At 41.0% G+C, this 17,612-nt stretch overlaps 1 protein-coding gene across 1 annotated transcript in view; it reads right to left on the reverse strand.

The window, feature by feature from the left end:
• Positions 1–17,612, reverse strand: part of LOC145402606 (von Willebrand factor A domain-containing protein 7-like) — a 126,598-nt gene that overhangs the window by 24,283 nt on the left and 84,703 nt on the right. The window contains exons 7-11 of the mRNA XM_080274598.1: positions 14,606–14,758; positions 7,503–7,675; positions 4,218–4,417; positions 1,413–1,610; positions 487–623 (exon numbers count right to left, since the gene is read on the reverse strand). Of these exons, the coding sequence (XP_080130724.1) occupies positions 487–623; positions 1,413–1,610; positions 4,218–4,417; positions 7,503–7,675; positions 14,606–14,758 (861 nt within the window). The remainder of the gene's footprint in view (positions 1–486; positions 624–1,412; positions 1,611–4,217; positions 4,418–7,502; positions 7,676–14,605; positions 14,759–17,612) is intronic.

Genomic DNA, 17,612 nt, shown 5'->3' on the forward strand with positions numbered 1-17,612 from the left:
GTTCTTTTCTGCTTTGTTGCTCTGTTATGTTAAACAAGAATGGCAAATTTTGGTTAATTTCCTTTGGTTAGGTTTGGTTAGGTGTGCTCTGCTCTGTGTTGAAGAAGCTTTACAGATTGAGTCCGATAGACCTCTCTCAAGCTAAGCTGAACAAAACTGCCTGTCGATTGCCAAAATATTACTATACAAGTCGACATTGCATAGAACTGTATATTAATTAGGTGATTTAATCAAACAAAGTCACTAAGACAGAAAACACAACAATAATTAACTTCCTCGGTGACACAGAAGCCAGGAGTTATACCCCGGTGCACTTCTTGTTCATAGTGTTACATTCCCATAGATGCTACTGTTAGTACACCTTTCTTTCTGGAAGTTTTGAAAAATTTGCATTAGGCAGAAAGACACAAAAAATGCAATTTTTAGGCTGATGTATTTAGGTTAGATAAACATCATAGCCCCACCTCTGAAGATGACCTACAGTACCTGCACTGCCTGTTCAGCTGCCTGCTGGTGTAGGTGATGATGTGGTGAGAAGCAGGCAGTGGGCAGGTCCTTGTTGATGCCACCCCTCGCACCCTGCTCTCTTGTGGAGTCCCTCGGCCCTCCGTGGCTGCACTTGTCTGTCAGCAAGCAGGGAGTCATACAGAAGAATGTGGAGGTCGTAATAAAGAAGAAAAAAATATTAGAGCTTAGTGAGTAAAGGAGAACATGTTAATAAAGGGGTCGGTATAAACAGGAATAAGGGAAGACCGGAAAAGGGAGAATAAGCTATAACAAAACATCAAACACTGGGCACATCAACCAAGGTGTATCTTATAATAAACATGTGCTACCTGTTTTTGAGCTTCTGAGTATACTTCTACACATATGCAAAGAATATACTTAGTCCTTTGATTTACAATACTAACACGTTGTAATGATCAGGTAGTGATTAAAGTGGCAAATTATATAATGGTACTGATAATAGTAATAGTGGTGTTAATGATAATGGTAATTAGTATGAGTCAAAACTTCAAGTCTCCATCCTGATCACTTGCCGTTGTCGGGTATGCCCTCTAGTTGTTAATAAATCAATCTGAGTCGTGATTTCACAACTGGCTACTGATGATGGTGAAAATAACACTGATACTGCTGCCGATGATAATGATGTTGGCAAGGCTATTCCTAACGATTATAGTACTGCCATAGTTGGTTGTCTTTCACATGAAAGAACTGAACCATTCCCAAAACCTGGACAAAAGTCATGGTTGCATGAAATTCTAAAGCCTTAACAATGCAGTAGGAATGAATCTCTTTAGTTTCTGGGGAAATCAATTCTCCAGCCTGACTTCACCTAGCTATCAACTCTGCTGAATGAGAATGAGGATTTTCGTTAGGTTAGAAGAAACGTGGTACAACAAGCCACTCACCAATGCCCCTGGGTTTGTCGACTCTCCTACCATCGACCAGTGCCTCGCTTGAGTACCCCGAGGTAAGAGTGCCGCCCCCAACTACCTCATCCAACAGGTTATCACGACACGACCCCTCTCCGTCAGCACCTTCAGGACAATCCCTGCACGTGCTTTCTTGGGGATCTGCCACGTTGGGGAAGTCTCGTCCCGTGATACCTGAAGGAATTAAGAGAACGTATAGAATAATACATAAAATTTGTTAACTTGTTATCATCATCAAAACGCTAATTCTCAGCTTAAGAAATGGCTTCAGGTATGACTTAAGGATAAGTAAAAAGAAAACCAAAATAAGTGAACTATCAGACATCGTGCCCAGTGAAATGGACCGCACATGACTCGCACATCATGAAGGTCCTTAAAGTAGAAGTTATATCCTTTAACAAAAATCATGTGAAAGCGCACTCACACATGCATGCACACACGGATATACACACACGCAGGTACACAGATAGGCACAAAGATCTATCTGCCTCTCTCTCTCTCTCTCTCTCTCTCTTTCTGCATGCCTATCTGTGTGTTTATCTATCTATATATCTCTATCAATATATATATATATATGTATATATATATATATATATATATATATATATATATATATATATATATATATATATATATATATATATATATATATATATAAAATCTCATTTCATCAGCCGTTTGAGTGTCCACTGCAGGACCGGCCTATCCCGACCGAGGTGGAGACGATACAGCCTATGCATCTCTACCAAGTGGCTTAGGTTGTCTGGCAGAGATTGTATGTAGGGTGAGAAGTTTTTGTGTGACTGTATTGTTGGAGTGGCTCTGGATGTGTGTAGTCTGTGAACCAAGTGTAATCGGCTCACGCAAGCCGACTGGGTGCAAGCATATTTTATAGAACGTGACACTGGTTCAAGCACAGCACCCCTCATGTCAGCCAAAGCAGTACGTGGCCGGAAAAACGGTTCCAAAGATTATTACCCAGGTGGGCTGCAAACTCTCATTCTCCCATGTACGATAATGCACACCCACAGAGGCTCATATATATATACATAATATATATATATATATATATAGATATATATATATATATATATATATATATATATATATATATATATATATATGTATATATATATATATATATATATATATAGAGAGAGAGAGAGAGAGAGAGAGAGAGAGAGAGAGAGAGAGAGAGAGAGAGAGAGAGAGAGAGAGTGTGTGTGTATATATATATATATATATATATATATATATATATATATATATATATATATATATATATACAGTATATATGTACCTTAATCCTCTATTTCCAGACACCTTAATCACGTAGATGGTGGCCACAAACAAATCAGCTCCATGTTGTCCTGTCTCCTGCCATTTCACTGCCCTCCCTCATCTCACATCCCCCTCTCTCATATACCTTTCCACTCCATCCCTCCATCTCATCCTCGGCCTCCCCATTCCTCTACCCCCATCCACTTCACTCACATACACTCTCCTCGTTAGTCTCTCGCTCTCCATCCTCTCCACATGACCAAACCACTTCAATGTATTTCTCCTGACTATTTCTATCACATATCCACACAACAACTCTCCTTCATTTCCTCATTTGTCAGTCTGTCTTTCCGTACAACTCCACATGCTCCTCTCAGATAACTAATTTCCACTGCTCTCACTCTTGACTTTTGTCCTTCCAACAAGGTCGAAGCTTCACTTCCATATATTAGAGTTGGTATCACAATACTCTCATGCAGCGACTTTTTTACTTCCATGCTCACTTCCCTAATTTTTGTCACTTCTTTCAAAGAACCAGCCACCTTTCTTCCTTGCTCTACCATTTCAAGCACTTCATCCTCCAAATTTACATCCTTACTCATCACACTACTCAAGTACTTAAATGCACTCTCATTTTCCATTTCCTCGTCATCCAACCTTACTGTACATTCAATGACTATTTCTCTCGAAGACTGTAACTTTACTCATCCCTCCATTATCTTTAAATTCAGTATCTTACACATTCTCCCTAACTAATTCACCAAGCCTTGCAGTTCCCCTTCGTCTTCACTTAACAATACAGCATGATCTGCAAACTAGAGGGGCACTTATTGGAGAGCATCTCTCCGACAAGGGCAATATAATTTCCAAACCACTCTTCATAATGGGTTATGGTTTCTCATCGTTGTCTCCGACAAGGAGAATAAGTTTTCACCCCTGTTTGTTTGTTTGTTTGTTTGTTTGTTTTGTCTGTTAGCAGGATTATTGAAAAACTAAGAGAGATTTAGACCAAATTTGGTGGGTAGGTAGCCCATGTCAAAGGGAACAATCGATTAACTTTTGGGACCGATCCGGGTCGTATTACAGATTCTGGATCCGAAAAACACTTTATGCGGAACCCTAATCAGTGATGAGAAAATCCAGCCCATTATGAGAGTGGTTCTGGGTATTACGTTGCCCTTTTCGGAGAGATGCGCTTCACTGAGTGCACCCCATCCATATGCAGATTGAACAACCATAGACACAAGATCCATCCCTGTTACAATCCAACATTCAAATAAATTCACTCAGTTCAGATAGATATATATATACTGTATCTATCTATCTATCTATCTATCGATCTATATCTATCTATCTATCTATCTATCTATATATATATATATATATATATATATGGACATACTGACATGTGTGCACACACATGCATGCACAAACGCACATAGGCGTGGGCACAGGCTGTATATGCATGCACACACTCGCGCACAAACTCTTTCCACTTACCAACGTCCTTATTAAATTCCTTATGTCCCAGTTCGACCCAATTTGTGTGGGAGTAGAAGTCCTGCACCGCCGCCAGTGAGAGGCCCAGGAGGTGACGGGCTGCTGACAGGTCGCCAGTCAGCCCTGCATTCACTATTCGCCTCCATCTTCCGGTCAAAATCGACTGCGACTCCGAAAACCTCTCGCTGCCGAAGTGATATCTGGGAAAGAGTAATATCCATGCAGCCTACTGATCATGGAAGAATGGAGTAGTTTTGCTAAGCATTCCTAAATTTATCATTTTCCAAGTTACCTGTATTATACACCCATACCCGACTGGCCTTCTGTTACATTATTTTATTATTATTATTATCTTTTGTTTTGCATTCAACCATAAACATAAGTCAGGATGCCTTTTCCAGTTCACCCATAACTCACCACCGAAGGACTAACGGCCGTATGCTTAAAGCTAATGTAGGGCCTTTCCTAAGGGCCCTATATCAAAATGGTATGCTAAAAGTTTAAGTAGGCAAAGACTTCCCTCAATATGTAGGGTTGTTCCAACATTTTTTTAAGGGAAGGAATGCTTGGATTTCGCAAATCCTACATTTAATTATTCGTAACAAAGTAACTCTGTACCTCCAGAAAGCATAGAATAATGTAAATAGAGTATGTAAAAAATATTTTAACTTGCTAAAAGTGCAATGCAAACATACACGGGAACTGAACCGTTGGTTATTAAAACGCGCGGGCTGTACCTTACCGAGTAGTAGGTCAAACCAGGGCCCGTCTCTGCCCTGGCGGAGACACGCACTGTCATTTTTATTTTTTTAAGAGTGGTTGACAGTAGGCGAGATCCTAAAATTGACATGTGTAAACCACTTTTATAGGTTACTCATGTGATTTAACTGAATATAGAACGTTCAGTCAATGCTAAAGGTAATACTATACGTTAATATATTTAACGAGAAAGGTACTGTTCTTCGCTCATGGGCCAAACGACTGTTCTTTCATAGGCCAAACTATGAAGCATCGTGCGAGCATTGGATCATCATTGCTTTTTCATCTCAGGCACCGCAAACTGTTTTTCATTTTCTTATATCATTTTTTGTTATATTTCAGCAGCATTCTATTCATAATTCTTGGTAATCGTTAAGGAGACATAGGACCACCTTATTTTGCATTTTTTTCCTTGCTTTAGCCCTTCATGGAATTCTTCATGTCTTCTCGAATTGTGTTTTCAAGTTAGTGTTTTTCGTTTCTTTTAAATATAGTAAAAAGTGCTTTAAAGAGCGGTGTTTGTTCATGGACAGCCACAGTCTTGCTGTGCATGAAGACCGATGGACGCCAAGTGCCATATACGATCGAAATTACCCTTGCAGGCCTAAACAAACCTAACCTAAACTTTCGTAACAACCCAACTTTATTTCTCCTAACGTTACCTAACCAATTTGAGACTAACCTAACCAATTTTATGCTAACCCAACCAAACTTATCCTAATCTGTGCGCGAAGACTGATAAACGCCATCTTAGAACGCTATTTTTCAGCGAAATTGCCCTTTATCAGTGCTCATTTACCCAAACCTAACATGAATTTTCGTAATTATTCAACCCTGCCTTATTTATCCTAACTTGTTTTAAGCTAACCTAACCAGTTTTAAGGTAACCTAACCAAATTTATCCTAACCTAACCTGACCTATCTCCAGCGCTATCATATTTACAACATAAGTATTGATTGAAAAGTTTACTACTATAATAGTATATAAAGTATACGTACAGATAAGTGCTGATATATAAAAAAAAATGACGGAAAATTATTTTATTTTGGTGCTGATTGACATCGACTGGACAAGAATAGTCACGGCGACTCCCACGGGAGCACTTCCGATGTACCAACTGGTCACGCAGGGCTACCAACCACCCCCTTTCCCTTAATGTTCTCTTAGCACACCATGTAAAAATTGAGGGCTTGCTTGTGCTTTCCTTAGTGTGTAAAGTAGGAGCCAATGTAGGGCCTCTCCATATGTGTTTAAGCATACGGCCGTAATCCCTACAACCGTAACATGACACTTGGCACTTATGCACAGTACGCACTATCTGCTGTCACAAGCTAGGTGTACCGGTATCACACTCATATTTGCTGTTATGGTAGTAGTAGGGGTACTTTTATGAAGTGTCAATGGGATCATAGGGGAGAACAGTGAGCACTGTGTTATCAACTGGTCAGATTTACAAAATGTTCCCTGAAACAGCCGAGATCGAACCACAGTCGTCACTCCACTGCTCTTTTCATTCCACCACCACCTCCATTCACGGCCCATGAAGCTTTTACATTTACAACAATCCTACGACGTAACTAAGTGCAGTACCTACTCAGGTGGCCTGAAGTACGAGACAACTGACACAAACGAAAACACAAGACTCACGGAAACTTATTCACATCAACTTAGGAAGCTTTCTAGCATCCCCTCCATTATTCGTAAATCCGCCGCTGTGGCCGGGTGGTTAATATCGTCGACTGCTGGTCTGTTAACATCAGGATTCAGTCCCGGTGCGGGCAGCTGGAGCCACTCGACTCAGGTGTCCATCCACCCTATGTGGTTTGGTAGGTAAAATGAGTACCTACAGAGGAAACTTTGGTGACCTGGGTGATGCAAAGGCTTTGTATCCCTGGATGTTGGGTGATTGGCCCGTCACAGGCACCGCGGCTAAGAGCCTCATGGCGGCCGCCCCAAGGTTTACTATTACTATTACCTGAATACTCCTTTGCATATTATTAATATCTTTTAATCACCGATGTAGATTGCATACATAGCCAGATACTGGCACGGTGCTTGCCATAATTAGCTGGCAAGAAGCAGGTACAAGGGAGGTTTTTCATCGGACGAGAACACGGCCTTTGAACTCTAATTAGGCAGTCCTATAACGGTTCAGTTAAAATAAATAAATAAACAAATAAAAGTAAAATTTCTCTCCCCTTCAGTAGGACTACACCCGTTGGATCAACCACCTCTGTCTATTTGCAACTTGAAAGTAAGAATAAGGCCCAAATCCAGTACCAATAAGGCCCAAATCCAGTACCAATTTATTTATTGCCTTCGTTAGTTACGGTATCAACAGACTTCCTGCTCTAGTTCAGAATCAACAGACCTTTTTCCCTCTCGTAGATATAAAGCATACATTCCTCTCTCTCTCTCTCTCTCTCTCTCTCGTCGTACAAATCTCCCCTCTCAGCTCTGCCTCCTCTGTAATTCTACACATCAACAGACATCACCCCTCCCTCCTACCCGCCCATAACACCCACCTTGGATCAGCCCCCAGCACTCCTGTATCCGCCTCTGCTACTGAGTCAACGAGAGACGACAAAGCGTGCAGGAATGGTCTGGGAGAGGCTGAGGCACCGTAGTACTCTCTGTAGGCTTCCTCTAGGGTCATGCCATCCCGGTGGTTGTACGTTCCCGAGGGCGGCGACACATCCTGGAAGAAGAGGGGGGGAAATTATACTAGCTGCCGGGAGACTGGTAAATACGAGAGAAGGATAGATGAGATGAAAAGGAAGTAGACAGGAGACATATATATATATATATATATATATATATATATATATATATATACACACATAGAGAGAGAGAGAGAGAGAGAGAGAGAGAGAGAGTACATAGGAAAAACGTCACCATCGTAATCTCGAGGTCTCAGCGAAGAGTTCGAGGTGAAGCAGGATCCAGAGATAATGCAAAAGGAAACATAAGACAACTGTCATATAGTGTCCCCACAGAAATACGCATATTTTTTACCTTACAAGCTAAAATTTTGTCCGTCTGTCCGTCCGCCTGTTTGTCTGCCTGTCTCTTTTACGCATCTGTATATATGAGATTACATGATATATAGTTGTCCCTCTTTTGCCTCTCCTATAAAAATTTCCATGCTTCTTCTTTCTAAAAAGCATGTTTTGTGTGTGTGTGTGTGTGTGTGTGTGTGTGTGTGTGTGTGTGTGTGTGTGTGTGTGTGTGTGTGTTTTTCTGCGGACTTAATCGGATGGTGAGTTGGATGGGGTAGAGCCTTCCTCTTTCCTATCCTTTTCTTTTACCCACTGGATATATCTTAGTAGGATTAGCCTCAGTTTTTCCCAACGGATAACCTCATCATGGGCCAATAGGCCTGCTGTTTTCTGTACTTCATAATTATGTACTCCTTTGCTCTCTCTCTCTCTCTCTCTCATATATATATATATATATATATATATATATATATATATATATATATATATATATATGGAGCCTCTGTGGTACAGTGGTAAAGTGTGCGTTTTCGTACACTGAAGAACGAGGGTTCGCGCCCCGCCAGGGTAATAAACTCTGGGAGAGTTTGTCTGGCCACGTACTGCATTGGCGGATATCAGGGATGCTGTGGTTGAACCAGTGTCGCTTGCACCCAGTCGGCTTGAGAGGGCCGATTACACTTGGTTCACAGACTACACACACATCCAAACCCACTACAACACTACAATTACACTTACAAGCACTTCTCACCATTACGATCTCTACCAGACAGCCTAAGCCACTTGGCAGAGATACATTGGTTGTATCGTCCCCACTTCGGTCGGGATAGGCCGGTCCTGCAGTGGACACTCAAACTGCCGATGAGATGATATATTTACCCAGGCTGCGTTCCTCCCCAAAAAAGAGGGTAGCAGAGACAGGACGACACAATCCCAGTTTACTTACCCACACATACATACATACATACATACACGCACACACACACACACACACACACATATTTACTCGTACTTAGCCCCAAAGGTAGTACGGACAGATCCTCACCGCACCACACCGCACGAGGGTCAACCGCACAGTGCAATCAGCAACATCCGCAGCAGGGCCCGACAGCAGAGCTGGTTTACCCTTGCCACATCATAATGGACCCATTCCCGTACCCGCACCTGACCTGATCAGCTGACATATTCTGTTAGGATGCAGTTCACATACAACTGTGAAATTGGACAGTTCTGTCGGCTATTAGGAAATGTGCGTCCACATTACAGTGCGGAATGTATTCGAGCAAGCAAGGTTGTATGTATGACCTCTTCGGCTACATTTGTCTCTTGTTTGAAAAATGACTGGCCTAGCTGGAAGGGTTTCCATAACAGTTTCAGAAAGGAACCATATGCCATGGCTGGTCTAATAGCTCAAAAAAAAAAAAAAAAAAAAAGTTTTTACTGCTCTCTTCATGTGTAGCGGAAGTGTTTTTGGCCTTTTTTTTCTTTTTGGCTACATTTGGCTTCTTTTGGGAAAAAGTCTGGTACCACGGGAATGGTATACCACAAGAGGTTCAACGGCTGAGAAGAAAACAGAGATTTGGTTTTCCTCAAAAAGGGAAATTTTCTAAGCTATGCAGGGAAAAAACTTTTGCTTACCAAATAATTACTGACTTTAGAGTTCTAACTCGGTACGGTAGCTGGAGCAATCAAGTTAGGATGAGGTGTAACCCTTGTCAGATGCATATTCATCATCACTTCTTTCGGGCATATCCATTCCCTGTCAGCTTCTTAGCTACTTAGTTAGTGTAATGTAATGAGTAAAATGTAACAGAGAGGGAGGTAAAGCGGCCACAGAAGTATGGCAAGTGGATAAAGAGGAACAGCATGAGAGAACAAGTGGTGCCAGGAGCAACAAACCTCGCCTGACAGCAGTTATTTTATTTTCAACCGTTTTCAACTTATAGCCCTCTGAAAATCCATGATCTTGCGTTTGACCTTTCAAGGTCACTCAAGGTCAAAGGTCATGGTACAAAATGAAAGCCCATAAGAGACTTACGTATGTTGATAATAGTAAATATCAATCTGCAAACAGTTTCGAGTTATAGCCCCTGAATATCCGTGACCTTGATTTTCATCTTCTAAGGTAACTCAGGGTCAAAGGTCTTGCTGCCAGATGAAAGCTCATATGGGAGTCACTGTATGTTGATAATAGTAAGTATCTCTCTCTTCAACCGGTGTCAAGTCATAGCCCTCTGAAAATCCGTGACCTTGATTTTGACCTTTCACGGTCACTCGATTACATCCAAAATTTAATCACTTTCTTTCCGGTCCAGTGCCCACATATCCTGAAAGTTTCATGTAATTTCTCTCAGCCGTTTTTACGTAATGTTGTTAACAAAGAAACAAAGAAACGACTAAAAACAATATCTCGCCAGACTCCGTCTGGGCGAGGTAATAAGCACAACACAGACAAAAAGCAAGAAGGATCATTCAGAGTTTGAAACACCCGCCCGCACCCACTGATTCGATGACCAAATATTTAACTATGTCCTGTGAGCTTGACCATTTTCAGATTACTGTCAAAATCAAATATCTTTATTCTTACCTAACCCTTAACCCTTTCACTAACTGCCGGTCAAATGAAACTGCATGAATAAGCTTTGTCATCTGACTTTGACCTTTGACCTTTCCCTTTGACTTTCGCCTATGAGACACTGTTCTCAAAGTTCTTGTTTTAACCTGAATACTTCCACTGAGTCAAGTCTACATTGGATATAAACCTATTGTTCTGACAAATGACGGGTCAACCTTTAGGATGATCATCAACTCATCCACCAAGCTTGATACAAAGCAAATTAAAACTGTTTTAATTTGTTCTCATGCAGACACACGGATTGAATTTCGAACTTGTCCTGTGAAAACCTTGATTAATTGTCCGTGAAACTGAATCCCTCAGTTCTTGCCTGATCATTAAGGCTTCCACCAGTTTTGGTTCAGAGAAAATCAAAACTGTCTGAGTTGACCCTGGCGTTTGATCTTTATTGTGACCTTAACCTTTGACTGATTGTTATCAGTGTTTTTATTCTTGGTTTATTCTCAACTGTTCCACAAAGGTTGGTCTAAATCAGAAACACTGTTTCAGATGACCTTGACCTTTGCCCTATTGTTCCTATAAACACTAGATTTACTCCTAGGTTGACCTTCAACTCTACCACCATGTTTGGTCAAAATAAGATAAAATCTATTTGAGTTATTTATCAATGGCTGCTCACACAGATCGGAATTTGACCTTGCCCTGCAACCTTGACCTTTGACTGCATTTCTTTAAAACTGAATAATACTATCAACCTCTGTTCCATGTCTTGTCTAAACTAGATGAAGACTGTTTTTGCTAAGTCACCGTATGACCTAACCCTGTGACCTTGACCTTTGACCTATTTTTATAAGAAAGCAATAGGTTCAATCATACACTATCTTCTAGCATTTTTCACGAAGTTTAGTTAAAATTGGATAAAAACCTATTCGTTATTTTGTTCACACACACACACACACACACACACACACACACACACACACACACACACACACACACACACGCACACACACACACACACCGTTCAAAACTCAAGACCTACTCTGGCTCTGTGAGCGTGGCTGTACCAGTGTGTGTGTGTGTGTGTGTGTGTGAGAGAGAGAGAGAGAGAGAGAGAGAGAGAGAGAGAGAGAGAGAGAGAGAGAGAGAGAGAGAGAGAGAGAGATGGCATTGTAATGAATGAGATAATAATTAGGACATGTTTTGAGAGAGAGAGAGAGAGAGAGAGAGAGAGAGAGAGAGAGAGAGAGAGAGAGAGAAAGAGAGAGAGGGACAATCTCAAGAACGGATATCCAGGTCATCTTTATCTTACTGACCCACATTTTACACTCTGAAGTATAGGAAGTTTGACATTAGATCATCATCATCATCATCATCACCATCATGGACAGTATATTTAACTTATCGAAGTGGTAGGTGGTGGCGACCATCATCCATTAGGGGGAGGCGGTGGCTCAGTCGGTAGAGAGGTGGCCTGCGATCCTACCGGACCCGGGTTCAAATCCCCGCTGGGACAGGGAACAGTTTAAAGGATTTGAATTTCATAGTAGCACACTTTACCGATCTACTAGAAGACCCGCCGACGTGTCGTAAAAATACCCCCACTAATACCAATACATCAGTCCTGTATAAGACAGCCCTAGCATGTATTTAATATGGACGATGGATGTTAGCGCGAAGTGGTGATATGTAGAGGTGTATGATATGTAGGAGGAGTACTGGGGCTTGGGAGCGGGCTATAAAGCCTATGCCCAGAGTCGGACACATAAAAAAAAAAAAAAAAAAACTCACTTGATGAACAGTAGAGCTGCCCACTTCTTCCTTCGCCTTTTTCTATGTCTGCCCTCCTCACTTCCTATTTCTCCCATCTTTCCTGTCGCTTTTTAGTCTTCTTCTTTCCTTTTCAAGTGGCTTTAACATTGAGTGACAAGCCAAATGGTTTCATGTAAGCCAGAAAACCATTTACAATGCTGGATGGTAACCATATAATCAACCATACGTGTTCTCTACGTATCAACAAGTGGGTAGGCGGAGGGTTAATATCTCTCCCCGTCAAACAACTCAAAGACAAACGGCCACCCCTTACATGATTATGGTGTCTGGCTATAGATAGATAGACATTATTATTGTCGTCATCATTATCATCATCACTACTGTTATCGTCATAACCTGCACTATGAATCATTATCATCATGGGCAGCACTTTTATCTTTTCGGCATTAATACTGTCGTCATCATTATCATCATAATTACAGTTGTCGTCATTGCCTTCACTGTTATCAACTACAACATAACATTAATGTTATTATCTCCGTCATAGTTATCGCCATAATTTGCATCATAATCATCTACCTAACCCCACTTTGAGCTAAAAAACAGGTTTAGCAGAGTCCAGAAACAGTATAGGAAAAACATGAAAATAGAACTACTAAAACGGCGCCCTTTCATCAACGTTCAAGCTTTCGACATCCTCAAGTCCGCAGCGGCACCGTGGTGCTTGTATAGATATTAAGGGGAAATACGTCAATGAAATTCTTATGAAACTTAAATTTTCCTTTCTGACAATCTTCAGAGTGCCAGTACTCTCGTGGGGTAAGGAAGCTCCCTGGCAACTCATCCGTATAGCCTTGTTTTTGGATATGGCTGATTAATATCCTTTTGTATGTTATTTACACGGAGTAGGGCGGTGTTAGAAGGATTTATATAACACAGAATAGGACAGTATATCATAAACATATAAATGCCTAGGAAAAAGTGTTGGGGCGCTTCCTTTACCGGGGTGTGTGGTAAAGAATACAGGCAAGTACAGAGAGAGAGAGAGAGAGAGAGAGAGAGAGAATGATTATGTTCACTAAAGAGTGTCCGAACTAGAGTTTCAGTATTTGTCAGAAAGTGTTGGTTTGCTGTTAACGCTCATGACCTCAGTTTTAGAATTATGGATCTATGACTCAATAATGGCCAGACAAATAGCCTACACCATTCACTCACACCAAGGCCATAATCCTACACCATTCACTCACACCAAGGCCGTAATCTTACACCATTCACTCACACCAAGGTCGCTTCAAATTCCAGCTAATCTAATCACCCTATCATCACATATAAACAAAACCCTCTCACCCAAACCAGTACGAGGCGCAGTGTTTACCTTGAACCAACATCACTGTAGTGGTGGGTGTTAACGTTTTCTCTTCTTAGGATGATCGTAGTAACTTTACTGAACTCTGTCTTAGCGTACTTTGACCCTAACAGCTTAACCTAGCCAAATCTAAACTAATTTGACCTGACCTAAATTACCCTTACCAGACTTTATCCAGTGTAACTAAATATAACAACAAAACATAACGAAACCTAATCCAAGAGAAGGCAAAGTACTGTAATCAAAACATGACGAACTAAAACTAATCTAATCCAAGCTAATTGAACATAAACTATTTTAAACCAAGCTAAATGAACATCAACTAACCTAATACAAGCTAAATGAACGTAAACTAACCTAATCTAAGCTAAATGAACAGCAACTAATGTAATCCAAGCTTAATAAATGTAAAACTAACCTAATCCAAGCTAAACTCACCCTAACAACTTAACCAGACCAAATCTAAACCATCCTGATAAAACAATGCTCAAATCGACAAAAGTATGGAAGTCCGTGGGCGGGCCAGCACTTCCTTCCTCTTAATTATTGGAACTTCCCCGTGCCTCACAGGAGGGAAGGAAGCTGAGTCAGTAATTCCAAGGACTGTGGCTGGGGGAAGGATGAAACTTTGGTCATTAGTTCTTTAACACTAATGGAATAGGAAAGAGAAGGGGACCAGAAAAAATAAAAAGAGGGAAACACAAAATTGTAGAAATATTGGAAGTCACGAGAGAGAGAGAGAGAGAGAGAGAGAGAGAGAGAGAGAGAGAGAGAGAGAGAGAGAGAGAGAGAGAGAGAGAGAGAGAGAGAGATGGCACTGTAATGAATTAGATAATACTTAGGACATGTTTTGAGAGAGAGAGAGAGAGAGAGAGAGAGAGAGAGAGAGAGATCAAAACGGTCGCTACAACTCACCTTAAAGTAACCCACTACCGCCCTTCTCACAGCCTCCCTTGTGATTTCTCTGTGATGCCAAACGCGCGTATTACGGTCGAAGTCAGGGCAATAGATACCGAATACATCCCCTTCCTCCTCTAATAAAGTCCCACGTCCTAGGAACCCATATGACTGCCGTACGAAGGTAAATAGCAGCAAAAATAGCGATATGGACAAGATGGAGATGTGAGATCCGAGGGTATGATTTTGGTGTCCTTCGTTGAAAGGCATGTTGGAAATTTATATTATTTTCCTCACGTTTTTGATGAGATTTTCAGTTATTTTCCCAAATTAAGCTCTTCTTTATGGAATTCAGGTCTGAAATTTCGTTGTCTCCATAAGCAATCGTTAATATTTATTGTATTTTAAATAAAGTTACCCCACATATAATTAGACTGAATGCTAGTTCTGTTTACAAAATGGTATAGCTGCTTTGGATGAGTAACAAGCTAACTTATTAGTTCCGTCCCGTGAGTTACTCTTGATACTCGGGAAGATTTTGTACTCGTTTCGTCCTCAGGTAGAGCAACTCTTGATGCATAATGCGCTTAAATTATCGATGTCCTGAAATTAGTTTTTCAGTTTGTAACACGCTGTAGTACTAGTTCTGTCCTCGAATAATGCTTCAGTTAAATCGCGGCATTCTTGCACCATCGGATGTGTTCACCATTAACAGGAATAAGCTGTATGCCCATCAGAATACTATTCACAAACCTGACACACTGATTACCAAAGCTCTGAATGCCCGACTGATACCCCGCGCGTGGGACTCTCACTATCCTTCAGCACCACAGTCGCCAGTTTATATACTGGCCACAGGCTACCCTCCCACGTACGCCACAACGTATTGGGTGTTATCTTTATCAGTCTCCTCCCACGCAAATCATAAAATTTTGGATGCATTCTCTGTTAGTCACCCTTCCAAGTTGTTGTCTGGGGCAAAGTTTTGGTGCTTTTCTTGTCACGTACACACCCACATTTAGAAGCTTACCGGTGCTAGAGACGGACGCATTCATGTGGTCCCTCGGCTCCTCTCTCCCGAAGGGGGAGTATCAGCGAACAGCCTGTTGAGTGCACGTCCAGAGGAGTCTAGGACAACAGTAGCAACAAGAGGGTTACTACCTTGTCCGTTACAATACCGAGACATCCTACAACGTTTTCGGTGTTTTCATTTGTGACTGTCCCTTACCCATGAAATACTGCCCACGCATGGTGGTCTCAGCTCTGAGATTTACTTCCCTACCACCTGCCTCCTACTCTGTCCCCCTTCTTACTTCCGACTTCCTGCAAATCTCATAACATTTTGCATGCTGTCCATGTCAAACTCCCAAGGAATCGAGAATGTAGGCGAGTAAATGATGCCCTGCCCAAAGGTCTCATATAGAACCAGGAACTGAACCCTGGATTTATCGGTTTCGTGACAGTGATTGACAGGTGTGCTGTCCTTGCCAGTTAGCTTTCCACGCAGGCAACAGATCTTGGGTTCGTTTCCTAAGTCGACCACAAGGACTTTTGACAGGCTGCCATTTACCTAAGTGTGTTCGATACCTAGAATTGAAAATGGAGACTTGGATTATTATTATTATTATTACTATTATTATTATTACTATTATTACTATTATTATTATTATTATTATTATTATTAATTGTTATTATTATTATTATTATTATTATTATTATTATTATTGCCTCCGACTCTGGGCATAAGTGACATGCCACGCCCTTTCCTGAGCCCCAGCAATCTTTCTCCTTCGTGTCAAACACCGTAACATGTCACCACCGAAAATCGGGTGTTGCGTGTCGTGGCCGTGGTAAAGATTTGGGTGTTTTTCTCGTCAGTTACTCACCCACAAAGCACATAGCCAACCAGAAAGAATCGACACTCCTCTTTGCTTTACATCTTAACTCCTTCAGTCGGATCAGGCATTTTTAATTTTATTCTTGAGACTGCCAAACGATTTTATTCAGTTTGGGATGGATTTTTTCTAACTGGATATCCTTACCTGGGAGTTTGAATGCGTTTCCCGGTACATTTGTTGGTATCTTATCACTGAAACACGACGTATGATTAATCCATTTAGTGGTATTCATAGATAAGGATAATAACTGACTGAGACACAGTGTGGTAAATGCTTTCACCGGATGTGGTGTTGTAGGATGTCGCGCGGGATGTGAGAGGAGGTAGGGAGAGAGGAGGAGGGAGGGGGGCGAGAACAAAAGAAGAAGCACAACAGCAGAGAGAAAGAGGATAGGGGGAGAGAAGGATGGTGTGGAGGTGAAGAAGGGAGGATGGGAAGGGGGCCATGTAACGGAGAGAGGGATGGATCATGAGAAGGAGTAGGGTGAAGGGTGAATATACGAAGGAGAGAGAGAGAGAGAGAGAGAGAGAGAGAGAGAGAGAGAGAGAGAGAGAGAGAGAGAGAATGGAGTGGTAAAAGAAGAGGGGGGAAAAGGGAAAAAAGAAAGAAGGGACGGACAGGGAGGAAGAGGATGATAGAAGGGGGATAAACATCAAAGGAGCACAAACGAGAAAGGGAGCACTACAAGTTCTGTGTTGTTTTTACAAACCAGCCGAAAATAAAGGAGAGGTAGTAAATATAAGAAACACTGAAGAAGCGATATGCTAAATGAATCACTAAGGAAGAGGTACTACAAGATGAAAAAGTTTGCCGACAGTCCATTGCCGCCATTGTGTCCTGCCAACCAAATTTCTCATTCCACCTCGATAGTCATAAAGTACCTATCTTTCTCACACACCTTCGTTATGTGCTTCATATATATATATATATATATATATATATATATATATATATATATATATATATATATATATATATCTACCTATCTATCTGTCAATCTATCTATCTATCTATCTATCTATATGTATATATTTCTATATCTATATCTATATATATATATATATATATATATATATATATATATATATATATATATATATATATATATATATATATATATATATATA

Source organism: Coenobita brevimanus, chromosome 58, assembly GCF_032717465.1.
Source record: "Coenobita brevimanus isolate Jiangsu-jjx chromosome 58, ASM3271746v2, whole genome shotgun sequence".
Taxonomy (NCBI): Eukaryota; Metazoa; Arthropoda; class Malacostraca; order Decapoda; family Coenobitidae; genus Coenobita; species Coenobita brevimanus.